The sequence below is a fragment of the Nicrophorus vespilloides genome, unplaced genomic scaffold, assembly GCF_001412225.1.
Source record: "Nicrophorus vespilloides isolate i.1.1-1 unplaced genomic scaffold, Nicve_v1.0, whole genome shotgun sequence".
Classification (NCBI taxonomy): domain Eukaryota; kingdom Metazoa; phylum Arthropoda; class Insecta; order Coleoptera; family Silphidae; genus Nicrophorus; species Nicrophorus vespilloides.
In genome coordinates this window covers 272,247-291,450 of record NW_017098790.1, presented here as the reverse complement: position 1 = coordinate 291,450, position 19,204 = coordinate 272,247, and the positions used below count along the sequence as shown (strand labels likewise).

At 31.4% G+C, this 19,204-nt stretch overlaps 2 protein-coding genes across 3 annotated transcripts in view; both read right to left on the bottom strand.

Moving 5' to 3' along the window:
- Window positions 1–3,879, bottom strand: part of LOC108563213 (ankyrin repeat domain-containing protein 6) — a 51,714-nt gene extending 47,835 nt beyond the window's left edge. The window contains exon 1 of the mRNA XM_017921833.1: window positions 3,045–3,879. The gene's annotated coding sequence lies outside the window, so the exon portion shown is untranslated. The remainder of the gene's footprint in view (window positions 1–3,044) is intronic.
- A 6,594-nt stretch (window positions 3,880–10,473) lies between these two features.
- LOC108563212 (potassium voltage-gated channel protein Shaw) overlaps window positions 10,474–19,204 on the bottom strand; it is a 102,227-nt gene continuing 93,496 nt past the window's right edge. Inside the window, exons 6-8 of one of the 2 annotated variants that reach the window (XM_017921832.1) lie at window positions 15,773–15,980; window positions 11,567–11,649; window positions 10,963–11,040 (exon numbers count right to left, since the gene is read on the bottom strand). In XM_017921832.1, the coding sequence (XP_017777321.1) occupies window positions 11,579–11,649; window positions 15,773–15,980 (279 nt within the window). In that variant the 3' untranslated portion in view covers window positions 10,963–11,040; window positions 11,567–11,578. Of the gene's footprint in view, window positions 11,041–11,566; window positions 11,650–15,772; window positions 15,981–19,204 lie in introns of both variants that reach the window. The other variant, XM_017921831.1, reaches the window with a different exon arrangement.

The window sequence follows — 19,204 nt, the reverse complement described above, 5'->3', positions numbered from 1 at the left end:
TTGGAGAGTATTATTAGTTGTATTGTCAATCGATAATACTGTTACTATATGTTAAGCTATTTAATTACATACTTTATCAGATGCAAATGTCCAATTGACAAATGCATACTATTATGTCATAGCTAAATGAAAACAAATAGCCGAATTAGATATTCCAGTAAACCGTTAGTAATTAAAACAACGAAATCGGAATTCCGACCCGTTCCATCCATCCATTCTTTTGCGCCGCGTTCACCACTCGTATTATTTTCACTTTTCGTTTTGCGGTGTTTTCCGTGAGTTAAGAGTTGACCGTTCGCATTCCGCGATTATTATTCCGCGCACCGAACGTCATCCGCATAAAAGGAATCTTAGGTTTTGAATGTTAATGGCACGCTTATTACATTCCACGGCAAAGCCAGACTTCGGACAGGCAATTCCCTCTTCCTCTTCAACTGAGTGGAAGAACCTCTTATGACGGACAATTAGTTCCCCGAATACTTGAGTAACCTTTTGCTATAGTATACAGCAGTGATTTAAAAAAATATTCTTTTAAATGACGTTGGGCCGTTCTCGAAAGACGGTTACAGCTTCGAGTGAAACTGAGCATTGTTAAATACAAAGAAGTAGAGTGGTGATAAGATAATATTTGAATTTTAATACAAAAGCTATTATTTTCACGCTTCTAGCAAATATTCTGTGCAAATGAAATTTTTAACAACGGGAATATCTTTTAGCTTACAATTTTATAAATTGAAAAACATGATTCAGACTAACTTATCTATCATCAGGCAGTGGCGGATTAAAGATGGTTGGGGCCCCTACACTATATGAAAGTTTTGGTTTGAGGTCCACACAATACGAAAATGTATTGGCTGAGGGCCCCCATAGTCAGCGGGCCAAGGCACGTGCCTCATTGCCTTAATAGTTAATACACCACTTGACTTCAATCAACTATCGACAATGTTCTGTGTTTTTTGTTTTTAAATACAGTTTTTTTATACATTTGTAAAATGTGTAAACCGGTTTAAAAATTTACTAAATTGTTAGTAGTAATTAATACATTACATAATAAGAATTATTTTTCATTATTCACAATTATTATTTTATTATCATCATTGATTTTGTTAAGTAATTTGAAAATATTGTTTGGTTTAGTTTAGAAATATAAAAATTTAAAAAAATATTCATCAGGATTTTTTTTTGAAAATGGTGTAGTAAGCCTTTAATACGATTGAAGTTCTGGTGTACAGCATCCCCGGATGCTGAAGTGTCTCTTAGTCAGAGGGGATTTACATGTTAATTAGCGGTTTGCAACGGGGCTCTAATTAAGACATTCGGCGCATTTAACATCGGCGATAATCGCGGACGAGTTTATGAATTCATCCATTAACATTTTATAGAGAAGAAACGGTTAATTGGTGCCGAAGCGCAGAAATGCTGTACAGTTAATGCATTGTAAATTATGCGCTAATCACATTCAGGTACACTTTTCCCGTAAACTCTGCTTAACTAAAAACTAAATAAACTGCATTGTTTATTGTTCTTTTCGAAGCGCTCGCAAATAGCGTTATGTAATTTCGCATAAAACTAACGAAATAACGAAAGCGAAACATATTTAGAATAGAAATTATAATTAACTTCAGACTTCCTTGAATATTCTACAAACAATTGCTTATTTTTAATAAATCTAAGTTCATGAACAGTTAACATAAAAATAATATTATATAATTAATTCAGTATAAAATACGAAATCTATATCACTTTCACCAATTCACCAATTTCAGTAATAAAACAAACAAGAAAATAATTAATATTAATATTATGTAAATTTCAATAAAAGTAAATGTGTTGAATAACTAATTTCTGATATTATTTATAGCTTTAATCAAAACTAATAATAAATTATTTTTACATTGAATTGCGACATTTCCAAATAACCAAAGTGTTGATTACACAACGTTAGCACTTATGAGAAAAACAGAAACACGTTGGTAATTGATTGATGTTACCTTTCATGTATTGCCCCCAGATATTAATTACATAATATTAGTATCAATTTGCGCCGATCCGAAACATCGGGATTGGACAATCGATCATCTTCGGAGATACTTGCGTAATTAACGGACGCGTCGCCTCTAACGCTCTGAATTTATTCGAAAAATATTTTAATTTCTAGTATATGCAAATCAGAATCTAATTGGACGACGTAGAAATTAATTTGAAAAATGATAGTTTAATTGTGCGAACGAACATACAAATTATCACATTTGTTATAAAATTAAAAAAAGGTTGAATTCTCTTCAATTTCTATTGATAATTATTTTCATACACAAATAATACTTTGAATATAATTTTCAAACCGGACTAATAGAAGTCGTACTGTGAAACTTTGATGTGAAATCACGTTATATTATTAAAAAATACTTACAATTTATTGATTCATTCGAATTATATTGGATGTAAACTGATGAAAATTGGCGAATTTTCAAATCTTAAAGAAAATAATATTTTTATTGAATTATTTAGTACTGTTTTTTTATTGTTAACGAATGTACGAATTCAAATTTCAAAGAAAAAATACTTTTTTTAAAATTATTTATTATTCATTCAAAATAAAAAAACAATAAAAATAAGAGAAACTCGAAATATAAAAGTAAAATAATTTCAAAGTGAAACCACGTTTTTAAAATTATTGATTAATAATGATTTTACTTTATGTTTGGAAATGTACATTAAGAATGAGAGAGACTGGAAAGATGAAAAGGTATTTGCATTGCGAATTTCTAAATAAATTCATCACGTCCGAAGCCAAAAATAAATGCCGAGGGTGTGAAATAATGGGATCACGGTTCACATTATGTTTTTCTTTTCTTTTACGAGGAAAAAAACAACATATCCATGCGTATGCGAAGAGTAATTATGGAAAATGACTCGATGGAAACGAGCGCTTCGCTTTTCTCCGCACTTAAACAAATGGGTGAATAGAGCTAACAAACAATCGCTTTTTTCGGGTCAGGTGATTCAGAGTGCAATTATTTTTAGGGGGAACGAATTCGGTTTACCTGGTACGATCAGTGCGTGTCTTCGGTGGATGCGCCGAATTTAAATCCCAACATCGGAATTCCAATGCACAGTAAAAGTATTTCCGAAGAAGAAGTAAAAAAGAAGAAGAAACAAAACTTGATCCGAACTGGATGGCCGCGTAACTACCCACAAATCACTAACTGACTCTCTCCTCCTCGATCACCCCTTTTTCCACCTTCGGCACGCGGAAAACTGAAGAGCGATTGGAGGAGTTCTATGCATGCACTCTTGAAGAAGGTCCGAACCTTTTACGTAATTTTCTGACGATTTTTCGGTTGCCCTTCTTTTATTTTTATTTCTTTTTTTGTATAGTTTCACCTGCGCTTTGAATCCTTTGATTATTCTTTTTTTTTTATTGTTTTCTGTGATGTGAAAAGGCCGCGATGCGCGAAGCCATGTTACCTGAGAGTACAAACAGGTACGAGAACAAACTGCCGGAGAGTTTCTTTCTCGTGCACTCACTCACTCACACCAAAACACACACACACGCATACGCCGATGGGATTGTTTTAGGTGGGCATGGGTTTGCCTCTGTGTGAGTGCGTTCGAGAGAGTTGGGAGGAGGAGGATCGAGGTTTCTATAAAGATTTAGGTTTTATTTTAAAACCGTGACGCGCCGCACCTTCTTTCACCTACGAGGAGCTAAGATCAAAGCTTCGAATCCTTCGAACATCGAGGACGAAGCATGCTTTGCTTACATCCCTAAAAATTACCTTTAATTAAGATGAGTACATTTTTTAAAGACCTTGCATCACATCATCGGCATGCTTATAACAAAAACCAGTTCCAGGTCAACTTCCAGCAGCTTATGTAAGTTACAACAGGCAACTCTCAATGCATATGTGGTAGAACTGTAGTATACTCGAAATGTACTTAAGTCATGTTTAAAGCTCACTTTTAATTGTTTGATATTAAAAATCTCATTCTGTTTGTATTTAAATCCTAGAAATAAAGTAAAATATTCAAATCTTTTACTTAATTTATAAAAAGTTATTATTTTTTATTAATCTTAATTATTGTGGTCCTCAATAAATGTTTACCTGAAGTCGAAATTTAAATAAAAACAATGAGTTGTCCAGATAAGAATGGTTCAATAATGTAAATTATCCATGTTTGAATCTTACCGTTAATTATGCAATGGTAATAATCATCAAATAGTTGATAATAAGAGAATATTTAGCACTAAAAATATTTCTCAGTGAATTTTTCAGGATGACTATGTAAATCCAATACAAAATTACTTTAGTTGAATATAACTGAATACATTTAAAACAACAAGTTTGGTAAGATCCAATTTCATAGGTAAAAGCATATGTTTATATTCTTATTATAGTTTGTAGGAATTCCTATATATTCTTATAAAATAGTACTCTAGAAGCCAAGACTTAAATGTCTATCGATAAATTATGATAAACTAGCTTGTTATATAATGATGAATCTTCCATAATGTCTAATTGATAAATTATTATCAAATTTACTAGATTATCTAATTGTCCATAATTCTATCAAAAATTTGAAAATTTTGTGTTTTTAAACTTTATTTCGATAATTTTAGCTCGCCCAAGAGAAATCTAATAAAGTCAGAATATATAAATATAATCAAATAATATATTTATTGAAAATAACTCAACTCAAAACAGCATATGGTATTCAACTACGAAGAAAAACAAGCAATATACAAGTACCATCAAACATTCTAAGATTCCAATACAAATATTTGATTAAACGGTGCAAACATACAACACTAATAAGAGAATATGGTAAGATATAGGTAACTCTTAAGATCGTTGAAATGGTTTGAAAAATGTTTATTCAGTAAATAGTGTGTATAATGTAGAAATACGATTCAACAAGGCGTAAAGTCTTTGATTAATAGCCGATTGTGTATTGTGTTACAGTATGGGATCATCGGGACATCTAACCAAAAATCGGGACAAATCCAGCAAAAAACAGATGTAATCCTAATATAATGATTACAATCTAATTTTGATGTTAATATAATAATAACAATAAAATAAAAAGTCAACAAGTGCAAAGGGCTATTGACCATAGGTATTTTTGCCCTATTCATTTAATTATTTATTAAGAAATTTAAACTTTAAAATACATTGAATGCACTACAATCCACTGAATAAATATTTTTTTAGTAATATGAAATAATTTACTTACGTTTATATTATTGCTCATGATATCACTGGCACTAATATTTAATACAACTGACTTTTACAACATATGATTTTATTAATTTATTTACATTTTCCAAGGTTCCTTTGATAACTGCGTGTTTACTTTAATTCATTTGAAATTGACTGCTCGTCTCTAATTGGCGGATTTGAACGACCTCTGGTGATGATATTCCATGACCGAAGAGAACTTCCCAGCAGAAAACTTGATATATAAGGACTGCTCTGTTTACATATTGTTTTACATAATTGATCACATTTAGTTTATACCTTATATGAAAGTCTTTTTGTTTTATTTTAAAATTTAGAGATTATTTAATGAAAAACATACTTTAATATTACCTTTGGACTATAAAACGCACCCAAAATTTTAGTTCATTTTTCTATGTATTATAATCCAAAAAATACGATAAATACACTACATTACTTTTTATTAGTGGAATTAATTAATATAGGATAAATAAATGATACTTACCTTTTGAAGATCCAACAAATAATTCTAATGTAGTTAAATTATATTTTACATAAACCCAAAGATACAATTCAATTTCATATTGATTGGCTAACTATTATTTTTAAATAAGAATTGAATGTTCAGTGTGTAGAAATTAGTATTCATATAAAATATATTATTTCCGGTTTATAGCTGTTATTCTATGATGTGCGTTGAATACATTAATTTTAATATGTGTACACTTTTCATACTCAAAAATATACGATATTATTTAATATTAAATCACTATTTCATTTGGGCTTTCTTTCAGTTTATATTTAACACATTTGTAATATATAGGGTAAAGCCGAAAGAAATGAACTGATCTAAAATTGAAATTGTCAAATATTGAGCCAAATTTTGAATTAATTTGTTCCAACAAACAGCCAAAAATATCCCATTAAGAATTTTTCAAATTTAACGTATCTTTAACTAAGAACCAGTTGATTTTCTGAATTTATTTTGAAATCATTTTTTTTATATCTATCATTTTAGTATTATTAATATTGAATGACTATGTTTTCGTTCCTTGTTATTAACTTTTGACCCAGTTCTCATACCCAGTAAAAATTCTTCTAATTAATTGGTTTCATATATGAAACAACGGAGATAAATCATCATTCTTTGTTCTAATACACTCTGCAAGTTCGTGCCGCACCAAAATTTCTTCTCTATTATTTTCCAAAATTTTCTATTGATATTGAACTTGAACTAGCAAGATCTTATGTCAATTCCCTGATTGTTTTGCCAGGATCAGATTCCATCAATACGTTTAAAGTGTCATTATAGAACTTAGAGCTTTACCTTACATATATTTTTTATGTCACAATCTGTTCATCAATGTCAACATTGAGTAAATTTAAGATCGCGGTTGACATTAAATGGATAAGCTTTCCCGGTGGATAGTTACCATTATGATGATTTAATTTTTTAATTTGTTGGTTGGCTGTCGTCTTGTAGGTTAACTTCATTAGTATATTAATGTTCTGCGATTCCACTATTTCCTTTCACTGTGATTCTCATTCATTTCACTGTCCATTTGTGATAAACAATGGCCTTATTGTTGCTAGCATCGAGAGGGCTCACAAGGGGCCTGGCTTGATCAGGATTCGAACCGGCGCCGGTTCGATCGTGGGTAGGGCGACTAAACCATTCGGCTCACCAGCTTATAGATGAAGTTACTTTTTATTTAAAGGCTCACATTATGGCATCACTTGTAGAGACTTAAGTATAATTCCATTAACGTTTTTAATGCAGTGAATCTAATCGATTACCTTAAGGCTCGGTTCTCGAACAAAACAAAACATGTCTCAATTTATAACATAATTTCTGTTTCAGTGTTTATATTGTTGTAGAATAGTAGGAGAGAGCGCCAAATTAGTGAATACAGTTAATATAAATTAAAAAATAACTAGATACATAGGGGTGAAATTGAACTATCTCAACTAAACAAATCAATTCGGCACAGTTCTCGTATAAACCATTTTTATCGATCCTGGAAGTCAATCTTAGCAAATGGTAAACAGTAATTTATAAAGATTCTGAAGCCACATTATAGTCAATCAGTAATTAAACATCTTTAGAGTTTTGTCAACAAACTTAAAAAAAATATTAGATTTTAGAAGCCCTGAAAATTTTTAATGAATTATTTTACTAACAAAAATAATAACTATGGGAATAAATAGAATTAATGTTAGAAATTAATAGACCAAAGGGCTATCGACTTAAATCTTTCCTCTCATGATGTTTGTTTTTAGTAGACTTTTTCAAAATGTATGCCTGAAAATTATCTGTTTTCAGAGGAATATCTTATATACATCGTATTGAGTCTTTATAATTTGTTTAACTCTTAGCGGATGGATCTAATATTACCGCCCTTGTAGTAACCGATCGATAAATTCTATTATTACTAAATTAATAAAAATGATAATACTAACAATAAAATAAGTTATAAAACAGAATTTAATCAACAAAATGCGATTATCAACTAATAAACTGCATATTTATGTTATGCAACCATATACACACCTTACACAGCTTACCCGTAAATTTCTATTCCCTAGACCAATTACATTTAAATTACATCTCAGAATACTTGAAGAACAACTTCGGTACACCAATTTCGGGGATCCAGTAATAAAGTAAGAAAAACAATGGAAAACAATTCCATTACGTAAATTGAATAAGGATAAGGTTTATGCATTCTTTAAAAGCGAGGGAAGTAAGAACTTTGGGATTAAGGTGAAATGAATACGCAAATTCGTTTTATTTTTACAATTGTAATTTTCGTTTTGAATGTAAATAGCTTATATTTCCATTTATTTGTCGAAATATCGTAATAATCTCATTGTATGGTTTACTTTGTTTCTTTATTTATTATTATTTTATTTTCATAAAAGGAAGATTCGAACCACATATTTTATGCGTCAACATAATGTGTTTGTAATGTACCATTTTATCTTACGCAACCATTGAAGATTCTCCACATTCTCTATAACCGTATCAACCTTCATTTGTTTACTCGTCAACTTAATGATAGAAACGAAAAAACGATAGTAAAAATTTGCATTTCTTTTAATTTTTTTTCTTGCTTCGTTTTCTTTCATTTTTCCCGCTGATAATAAACATGTGTTTCAAATTTCATAAATAACATCATCTGTAATTCACCACTTTCCATCACTTTCGTTTTATATATATATTTATATATGTATAATAATATCTGTAGTAATTACAATTATCTGTACAAGTCAACATTCAAATAAACTCCATATTTTTTCTCTCTGACATAATTTTTTTTTCGTCGTTTAATTTTCTACTATAGCGCTTTCGTTGATGACTTCTCCGATCATCATAAGATTCATATATTTAGGATATGTCTAAATGTAATAAATACTAAAATAAAAATTACATTCCTATTTGTTTCATATTTATGTTTGTCTTTCTTTAAAAATTAATTATTTAAATGTAGAAAATCTAAGAGACAAAAAAAATAATACCAACGCTTCCTCGAAAGCATTTCGGGTTCATTATTTTCGTTTAAATGTATCCATATCTTATTATTTCCTCTTTATTTAATTTAGTTTAATTAAGTCTACCTAAGAGATATTATTATTTTTTTTGTTAAATTTCACTTCATTTATTACTCGGCTTTTGTTCAAACGATAAACGGAAAACGCTTCTTCGATTATCGTTCAACTATATAACTAAACTAAGAAAAAATCATCATTTCGTTTCGATTCTTCTCTTAGTTTATTAAAAATCGGCTCGTCTTATTTTTTTTTCTCTTCAAATTTAACAAAGCGAACAAATCGACGACGATGAAACAAAGTCATAGTAAAAATAGTTAAAGAAACTTCGCAACGAACGGAAATACACGTCGCAGCGTCTAAATACTAAGTAAGTGTCCTCAAGAGTGCTTTAGGAAAAAACGTTTGCGAGTTGAAGAAATCCGGGGATAACAATGCTTTCGTTTTGTATCACGAATTACTGTTTCGTTCATATTAAAAACCTTCTGTATCCTGTTCAATTTCTCGTAAGGCATTTATGTAATATGAATAACGAATGAAAAATACAGCGAACATTTAAAGGAAAATGTATAATATACGAAACACTACCTAAATATGTATCACAATAATTATTTGTATATTACTTTTTTTAGAATAGTTTCTCTTCATACTTTTTTTTTATTAATTTCATAATTATATTACCTATCAATTTTGGATTTTAAATTGGTCCGAAATGAGTATAACTGGGGGGAGCGGGGGAGAAATTGTTTCCTTGCTTTGTTTCAACAATCCTTTGCATTCGAATGAATTAAGTTAATTAATTTTACCAAGAACCTCTCTAATTCTTCTCTAAGAATCAAATAAAAAATAGTACTTTTAAACCGCAATTTGCGGGAAATTTAAATTTTGAAACATGTTTTGGATTATCTTGAATTATGTATGGGTTTTAATTACTATTTTTTCAAAGAGGAATGGAAAGTTGCTTTTTGTATCAACTTTATTTATGTATAATTATCGATAAGTGAATGCAGTGCCAGCTTGTTAATAAGGGCTGCAAAGCTACAGCCCCTTAAGTATAAGATGTTGGATATCGCTGTTCTTAAATTTGTAGAAATGAATATTATTATTTTTATTAATGTCTTGGATATTTACGTCCAAAAAAGTTTCTTGGAAATGAAGAGATGTAGTGAATTGGAGAGGTCAAAGTGTGTAAAATCGATATGTCGTCCTGTGTGTGTGTATTATTTACAAATCGAGTAAGCCGGCAAAAGACGCAAACGATAGTATCTATTGGTCCCGATCAAACGAAACGAAAAGTATTATTACACAAACATCGGTATTCTTGTCCCACGTCTGTACATGCGAAACTTGGATAAATTCAAAAAGTCAAAAACTTTAGCGTTGAGAAAACATTGCAGCGGGAGAGCATTAACATAATTCGGTTATAACGAGATGGCGTGCAAAGGTTAAAGAGAGAGGGGGGAACTTAAATTTGAACAGAATCGATGATCCGCCCGGTGTATAATACGTTTCCTCGTCTCGCACGCTCGTTACAACCGAATTCCGTTTTCGTGCGAAATAATTATGTACAACTTTCAAATATCTTATCTTTCTTTCTCTCATTTTCTTTCTTTCTTTCCATTTTTGTTTTTTCTGTGTCACACGCTCACGCATATAATGAAATACTTAATATTCTTTGTTTTATACAATAATAATGATATTCCTAATGGCAGTTATGTTATATAAAAAATCACTACTCCATATTTTTTTGTTCTCTGTTTTCCTTGTTGATGTATTCTTTGAGTTCATCCCCCTTTCGAGTAAGGCTTTCGAAAAATTATAAGGGGATGGAGTGTAAAAAAAATGCCAAAATTTTAGGGAGGGCAAGGGTCGGTATTTTTTTTGTGGCTGCAGGACCCTACGGTACGGCCCTGCGAGCAACACAAATAAGATTTCCGTGTTTCCGGTTCATGGGGGGAGCGGGCTTTCAGGCAGCGTTATTACAGTTTGATGGGTCTGACGCTGGTGAAACATTGACCCGTGCTTGGATCCAAATCGACTTGGGTACTCTTCTGCTGATCCTTGGAGGTCGGCTGGAGTGGCGGCGGTAGCGGCGGAGGCGACGAAGAGCTGATGTTGATTGTGGTCGAGGTGGTCGTCACTGCGGCGACGGCGGCGGCGGCTGCGAGGGCGGTTGTATCGCTGCTGGGGTTGCTTGATGGGGACACGGAAATGGCATCGACCTTGACACCGTTCGGGTTCAGTTGGGCAGCGACACCCACGGAGAGCGCACCTAGAATTAGACAGAACGGACGCCAGAGCGAACGCTAATTAATCTGGATGCACAAACAGATACAAATAGAAAGAGAGAAAGACTAGACGGTCTTTCATAGTTATATTGACAGTCAACAGTAAGGGAAACGACTAAGCTCACGTGCAAGTATATTTATGTAACGAGAGGAAAAAGAAAAAAATACAAAGAAAATAAAGAGTCTGGATATACACATGCCCAATGTAGAAGAGATAGAAACACTTAATCAATCAAGTACAACCATGCACATAGATCTATTCAAATCATCTGGTTGCATGTCCAAAGTAAAACGGGAAACAAATATATATATATAAAGAAAACAAAATAAAAATAAACAAAATCTTCATCATGCTCGATGGTATAAAACAAAACTAAAATCTGAGACTCCTCGATGCTAGTCATTATCATTCTTTTTTTTATTAATAAATCTGCATCAAACCAAATACATTGACACTACAAACAACTGAGGGGGCTATGGTATATATTAGGCTATGTATGTAAGGTATACCCTGTGGAGGAATTAAGTCCTGCTCAATTCCGTGTTGGATTTTGTGCCGTTAGAGCGCATATTTGAGTTCAGATGACCTTCATCTGGAACGGGAGATCGAGAAACAGACAGTTTAGTTAAAACACAGATTGATTCTAGCATATAAACATACACATTGAGTACGCAAATTTCAGAGATATATTTTTGGAGGGATCTTCAAGGACGAGTCGCGGTAACGATTAAGAGACGCGCGCGCGCCTCTCCTCCTTCATCATCACTTCTTCCTCTTCAGGCGCGATTAATTTGCGGACACTTAATCTAATCCAAAACCCTCATCCCTTCCCCCATTCGTTATTATCAAAGAGCAACCCTTATCCGACGAAAACAAACTCTCATGTCGCGTCGTTGGAGCAACAGTTCCATCAACAGCGAACATCGCGCCCGGATTTTGATCACGTCTTGTGTTTGAAGTATGCATCACTTGCTATAAAATTCTACATCGGTGAGGTCTAACAAATCAATAAGATATTGGAACCAAATGAGGACACATTAATTACTTAATGAGATGGAACAAAGTGATATACTCCATTACAACGAAATCAAAACTTTCAAATTATGATAACAAAATAAAATATTGTTTGCTATAGAAACATATTCATCCTGAATTAATTGGATAAGTAATTTACTCAATTAACGAATCATATAACTCATTGAATATTGAATAATTAACAAGAAAGATAACACCGAATATACAACCCACGATTATGTAACTGAAAATTATATATAATGCTCTTCCTCAAGAAAATAACATTGATCGTTACACACGCTCATTTTGCTGTACGCCCACGAGATGACGCTATAATCAAACATAATTATTTACAGTATCTATCCTCAAAAAAATCTATATTTATGAACGAAAAGAGCTAAAATCAATAGTTGTCTAACTCCTAAATCATCATCCTTTGTAACTATTTCAATAAATAACTTGCTAAATATTTTGATTCAAAAATATTTTTTTTGGAAAATTGATTCTAAAGTAATTTTTTGAAGTTTCAAACTTTTTTTGGTGTTTTTGGAACACTATTTTTGTTAATGTCACTATAAGTACATTGGAGGAATTTATCGTATTGACTCATGTAATTTAGTCAATGGTAAATATTTTTACAATATCGTTTACATGGCAGTGTTTCCTAAAATTGAGCTTATAAAAAATGACAATAATAAACTATATAAAATTTTAAAACTTACAGCAATAAAAAATATCTATACAATTAGGTCATATGGGAAGATCTTACTTAATACATATTCAAATTTTATTAATGAAATTAAACATACTTATTAAATCATCATATATGTTCGTTATATAATTAACTTACACTTTCAAGAAAGTTTTTAAGGGCACAAAACTAATTAAATTTTTGTTAACGAGATGACTTTAAGATCTTCCAAGTTGATTATTTTAATTATATATCAGTAGATAATTGTTATCTTTAAAATTTTACATTCTTTAACATTAATCTTGTTATGATAATAGCTATCTAATTTAATCCATTTTTTGAATTACAATAAAAGATATTTAATATGCTAGGTACCTTGAAAGAGTCTATATCGAAATCTCGACAACCGTAATCCGGACAATCAAATTCCCGACAGTATCAAAATCCCAAAACCCATAATCCCGATAGTATTTTATGTTTTAGATTATTTTTTATTGCTAAGGTTTATAATGAATAAGTCTATATCAAATAATTATGTCGGGATAATATCGGGATTTTGATAATGGTTGTTGGGATTTTGAATGTCAGGATTTCGATTGCCACCGACCTTGAATATAACTAATCTTACAAATATTTATATAAAAATAGACAGTATCTTGCGTACTGCCATTACAATATAAAATACATGTACTTAAAGTGCTCAAATAACGTAAATTCCAATATTCTGGAACTCAAATTTGCATTAAGATACTCAATGTTTATAGAAACGTACACTTTATATCATCAAATATTTATATATACGTACATTTATATATACGTACTTTAATGTTCTCATACCACAACATTTTTTTATTTTTTTTTTCTAAAAAAAGAAATAGAAAAATAAATGAATAGAAGTCACATACATGATATGGATGTTGCATGCATAAGTCCAATCGACTAGTATGACTGACATCATTGTACGTTCCTACGAAACTGTACGTTATTATTGTCAATGGGTCTTAAATAATAATTATTCTTATAAAATTTGTAAAAATAGATCTATTATTTGAAGTAAGGCTGTATTGATTTTTACACCAACTTAACTTAATATATGTCATTAGACACGTTTAGGTTAGTAAGTAACCGGTTTTAGTATATTTCTATATAAAAAGAAAATAAATAAATTAATAAAAATTTTAATTTAATTATCCATATGTATAAGATATAATTAATAAGTTAATTTATGAAAGTTCAATTATTAAAAATTAATATTAAATGAAATGATGTATGTTTATATTTCATAAATAAATGAAATCATTTCAGCAGATAATGATTTAATCACGTTAATTTTGGTTTATATAAATACATTAATCGCTTGTACACTACTGATCCACTGCATAAGTAAAAGATCGCGCAAACGTAGCAGTAACTGATTCAAGACCTAGATATTGATGGTTGTATCAATTATTGATGGTGGCTTTTAAATTAGTCAGACAAAAAGCAGAAGTTTAAATAAGTAATTTTTATTGATTTCTTTGACAGAGGGAGGAAGGTTACAAAGGAACATCTTCGAGTACCGATCCGTTCTTTGATTAATCCAGAGGTTAATGAGTGTGTGTGTGTTGCGACCGAGGGGGTGCGGTAAAACGGATATAAAATGCCGTTTGAAGTGCATTCGGTGCAGATTTATTAGGGCAATAAATTAACCTTGGACGAAGCGGGCGTGCGGAAAATCCGGTTTTGCATAGATCCGAGCGCGGAAAACGCATAATCCACATCCCCGCATCTTTTGTGCTTGGACATCTGCAAGATTGCCTCAGCGAAACTTTCCGGATTACCCGCTCGCACGCGTCTCCCTCTGCACATATATTTCAGCGAATTGCTTGCTAAAGGGATATCACTTTGTCTATTTCCTCTCTTTTCTCTTTTAAATCTCTCGCTTCCTGTGTACCTCTTCCTGCGTTTCACTCTCGCTGCACAAATCAAAATGTACCCTTCAATAATAGATACACGCATACTGGGAGTGCGAGCGAGAGATGGGGATAGATGAAGGTGGAAGGGAGACGAAACCCGGCGAAAGGGGAAGTATCCCCATTAACCACTTGGGGAATTGCCAGTTTGCAAACAACTTCCGTGCATTGTTTGTTCCGCTGCGAAACAATTTCGTTCAATTCGGTTGAAAGGAACGCTCAACAACAACAGCAGCAGCAACAACTGCTGCAACAATAAACAAGCGGGTGGGGAGGAGGGATGGTTGTACGGGCAGCGCAAATCGCAAAACCGAACTTTAATTATGGCAAAAATCAATCGATCCCCGGCCGCAAATCCGCATTGGGGGGATGGATCCTCCGTTCGGATTACGCATACCAAATCCTATGAGAAACGCAGTAAATCTCTAGTAGCAGTCTCACTATAAAAAAGAACATATTTTTCATTTCCCATCTCCGACCCGCATCCATTGCGGTGAGGCTGGGGGGAGAATTCCCACCGTCGTTCGTTACGCGACCCGCACTAGAACCCATTTCATCTGCACCCTTTCACCGCTCCCTTCTTATCCGCAACCCGGTTCAGACCTAACGAACTTATTTTTCGCACAACTATTTAGTTTCACTTCTCATATTCAAAGATACGCTAAATATTGAGTCCGTCTTTCTGATACGCGGTGCTCTGGTTCGAAGTAATTCTAGGCTTTTTATGAGTCGTAAAACATTTATGAGCCTCGCAAGATTGTATAACGAAATTACGTAAAGCCCTCGAAGGACCTCCACCAGCTGAAATATTATTTTTGGCCTTGCAATTAAATTATAACATTGTTATCACACAAGTGATGCTCAAGGTATATGGTCCATTAAATACTAGTAACCTATTAACCTCAAATTATAAGAGTTTGTAATCACATTAAATTAAATATTATTAGAACCATTGAAATTATTTTCACGTTATTAATTAGATTATCATGTTTGAACGTATGTATTAATTATTAAATTTATGTGTAATTGATTGTTGGATTAATAGAGAAAGGTTTTACCAATTTTCTGAGCTCCAGTCATCATCTCCTTTGGATGGTTCGACTTTATGGCGTTCATCCTACGATTCTGGACGTTAGAGCCCATTGGTCCTCCTGCTTGCATCGATGATGGGCATCCCGTATTCTGTCCTTGGCCTGGAAGTCGCGGTCCTCTCGGCTGCTCCACGGGCAGCACTCTCCTACGTTTCTTCGGCAATTTCGCCCTCGCCTAAAAACAACCATTTACTTCATTTCATCTTTATAAATCATATAGAAATACACTCGGAACCCATTAAAACTGCTATAAAAATGTAATGGAGCTAACAGACGCTTATATATAGTAAATAGTGGCACAAATAAAGTGTCGAGTAACGCCATTATTAAAAGTGTGTGTGTCCTTACAGTTGGACTCACTTCTTACTATTATTCATGACATTTGGGCATACTGGCATAATGAGACAAATAGATCTTAACCTCAAAAAAGAATAGACGTTTATTAACTTGGGAAAGTTAGGAAATAAATCTCTTACTATTATTAACGACATTTTGACAAATTGAATAATGACATAAAAGACGTTAAATATATGTACCTAGTATATTTGTATCATGTTAAATAGCTTAGGAAAGTTAATTTTTTGAATGAATCATTTCTGTTCTGTGAAAAAATATATACTTCATCCAATTTGTAACTGCTTAACTTTTTCAAAGTTATTGGTAATAAACATAATCTAATGTCAGAAAATTACTTTATAACCTTATTGACGTCATATAACTTTAGTTGCCCATTGTTGTATTTATGACTACGGAACAGAAGTCGTTTTATTATCATATAAGTGTATTTAAAATATGTATTAACACTTTAGCTTGTAGTAAATCACATAAAGTTATAAATTCAACAGTTCGTTGTAGTATGGTTATGTATTCCAGTAGTACAAATATTTATTACAAGCTTTTTTTATACATAAACACAGACAGTTTCTCTTTTTTTTACTTAATATTTTGAATATCTACATGTATCTATATCCCAATTTTGATTTATTGAATAAAGTACTTTAGTTTACTTATTTTTATTATCAAGCAAAAGACATAACACTATAATGTACATTAAATTATTGTAGATTTTTGATATTTGGATATTGTTACAAGTTTTTTTTTTAATTGTAGCAATAGAAAACTCAAGATATGATACGAATAATATAACGTTTCAGTAGTAAATAATAAATTTTGCCAGTCATGCTTTCAATATGAATGCGCCATATTAAATTTTATTTGAGGTCGAGATCTGTGGTATTACAGTTCTTTGTAGCGCAAAAAATATTGAAAGCATTCCTTATATCCGAACATGATGAAATAAGTGATGCCACAATGAACTTTCCTTTGAGCTAAGAACCAATTAATTCAGTAAACTGAGGATTATATAATGACAGGAAACTTTATAGACGCAATTTAATGAAGCGTAAAAATGAAAACATAAAGCAAATTATATTTTATAAAATCTTATTAAAAACGGTATATAAAGCTAAAATGCAATATTTCCAGTATAGTAAATTAATTATAAATTTTAATATAAAAACCGATATCTAAAATATTATATAATAAATTCATCAATATTTAAAAACGCGTTATTTTTGCTCTAATAAGTAAGTTGTTTTCTATAATAAAATTTATTTTTTCCAAGAGATTCTTTTTTAGTCATGTTATATGAAAATTTAGTGGAATATTATTTTTTAAATTCATTTATTTATTCACATTATTTATGTTGGTATAAATAGAAGGATTAGTTTTTGAACGTTATGATAGAAATAGATATTTCATCGGAATCAAAACATATAAAAAGATATAAAACTGTCACTTTATATAACTGCTTTTGCTGTCATCTTTATGTTACTGTCACTACTATCATCAAATACCATAACTGTTTTTTTGTCACATAGTGTTGAGTTGTTAGATCTGTTGTAGATTTGAAGAAATTAAAAAGTAAAACATGACATATCAGAGTTGTGTGATCTCACCTTAATAATTAATAATTGTTTATGTTTTTATAAAACATTTTGTACAGTTTGAAAAACATATTTACAAATACCATTATTTGTATATATTCAATAGATTGTCAGGAGACACCTGTCATGATTTGAATGATTGTAGTAATAAAATATGTGGGCAAAAGCCCAAAAAGGAACATCACCTATTGATAAAAAAATCAGAGATATCACCAACTTTTTTTTTCCAGCGATTTATCGTTACAAAATTTAATTGAATCTATAACGCGGTTGGATAAAGCGACAGGTCCTCGTGGATTACGTTGGTTGACCGTATTTTATGTGTGTTTTTAGGCGGAAACGCAATCGTTTCCGGCATTCACAATATTTATTTTTTTGTTTGTGTGCGCTCTGTCCTTTGTTACTGTTCAGCGGATTTGCCACGTATTATATCTATTGTAAGTGCTCGTGTCTCAATCACGCCGCATTCATTAATGCACATTCAGGTTGTCAAGCAAACAATTGTACAGACTATTTTTTCTTTTTATTTTTGAACAACGCTTCTTTTTTTTGTTATGCATTCCACAATATGATGTAATTTTACAGGTGAGTACATTTACTTTATTTGCTTATAATTGTTGCATAATAAACGATTTGTTCTGAAGGCCATATACAATCATCATCAATTCATTACAATTATAACTGTAGACGCATTTTACAAATTTAAAGACAGGGATGTTATTTACATTCATTTATTTATTTATAATAAAAAAAGAAAACTTTTGTACTTCACGTTATGGAGAATTGATACACTAACATCAAAGTGCCTCAATTCATGTTATTGTATCAAAAATAAATCAGAAATAATTTTGATGTTGTCTTTAGTCTCCAGTCGATTTCTCTGCTTTTTTATATGTTTATTAGCAACTTCTTGACTGATCTTATGGAATTTTGAATGCGTATGAAGTATGATAAATTTGCTATTGGCACTAAGTTCAAGAAGTGTTTTTCTGGTAAATCAACAATTTCACATTTAAAGCGATCTGCCAACTGACAATATCTGGGAAGTAATCAGTTCTCTGAGTTTGCTCTTTGAGTTTGGTAAGTTGGCTTAAAAGTAATATTTTCATAATCTTTCAAAAACAAAGCTAACTTTGAAAAGGTATTTATTCTGCTTTATGTCTCAAATACAAAAAATTGATCCAAACGCTGAAATCATTAACTAGCTAAAATTATATTGATGTTTTTTTCTCGCAATTATTTGTTCAATGCATTCACAAATACTAAAAGAATTTTAATCCAAATATACCCAAATTTACCTCGATTCGCCAATCCATGATTTAAACAATTTTATTTTATATACCTCTATGAACATTTATTTCGTAAACTTAATTAAATCAATTAATTCTATTATAGACATCGTAATTTACTAATTGTAGTAATTATTTTTGTAATCCATCAATAAATCAAATTA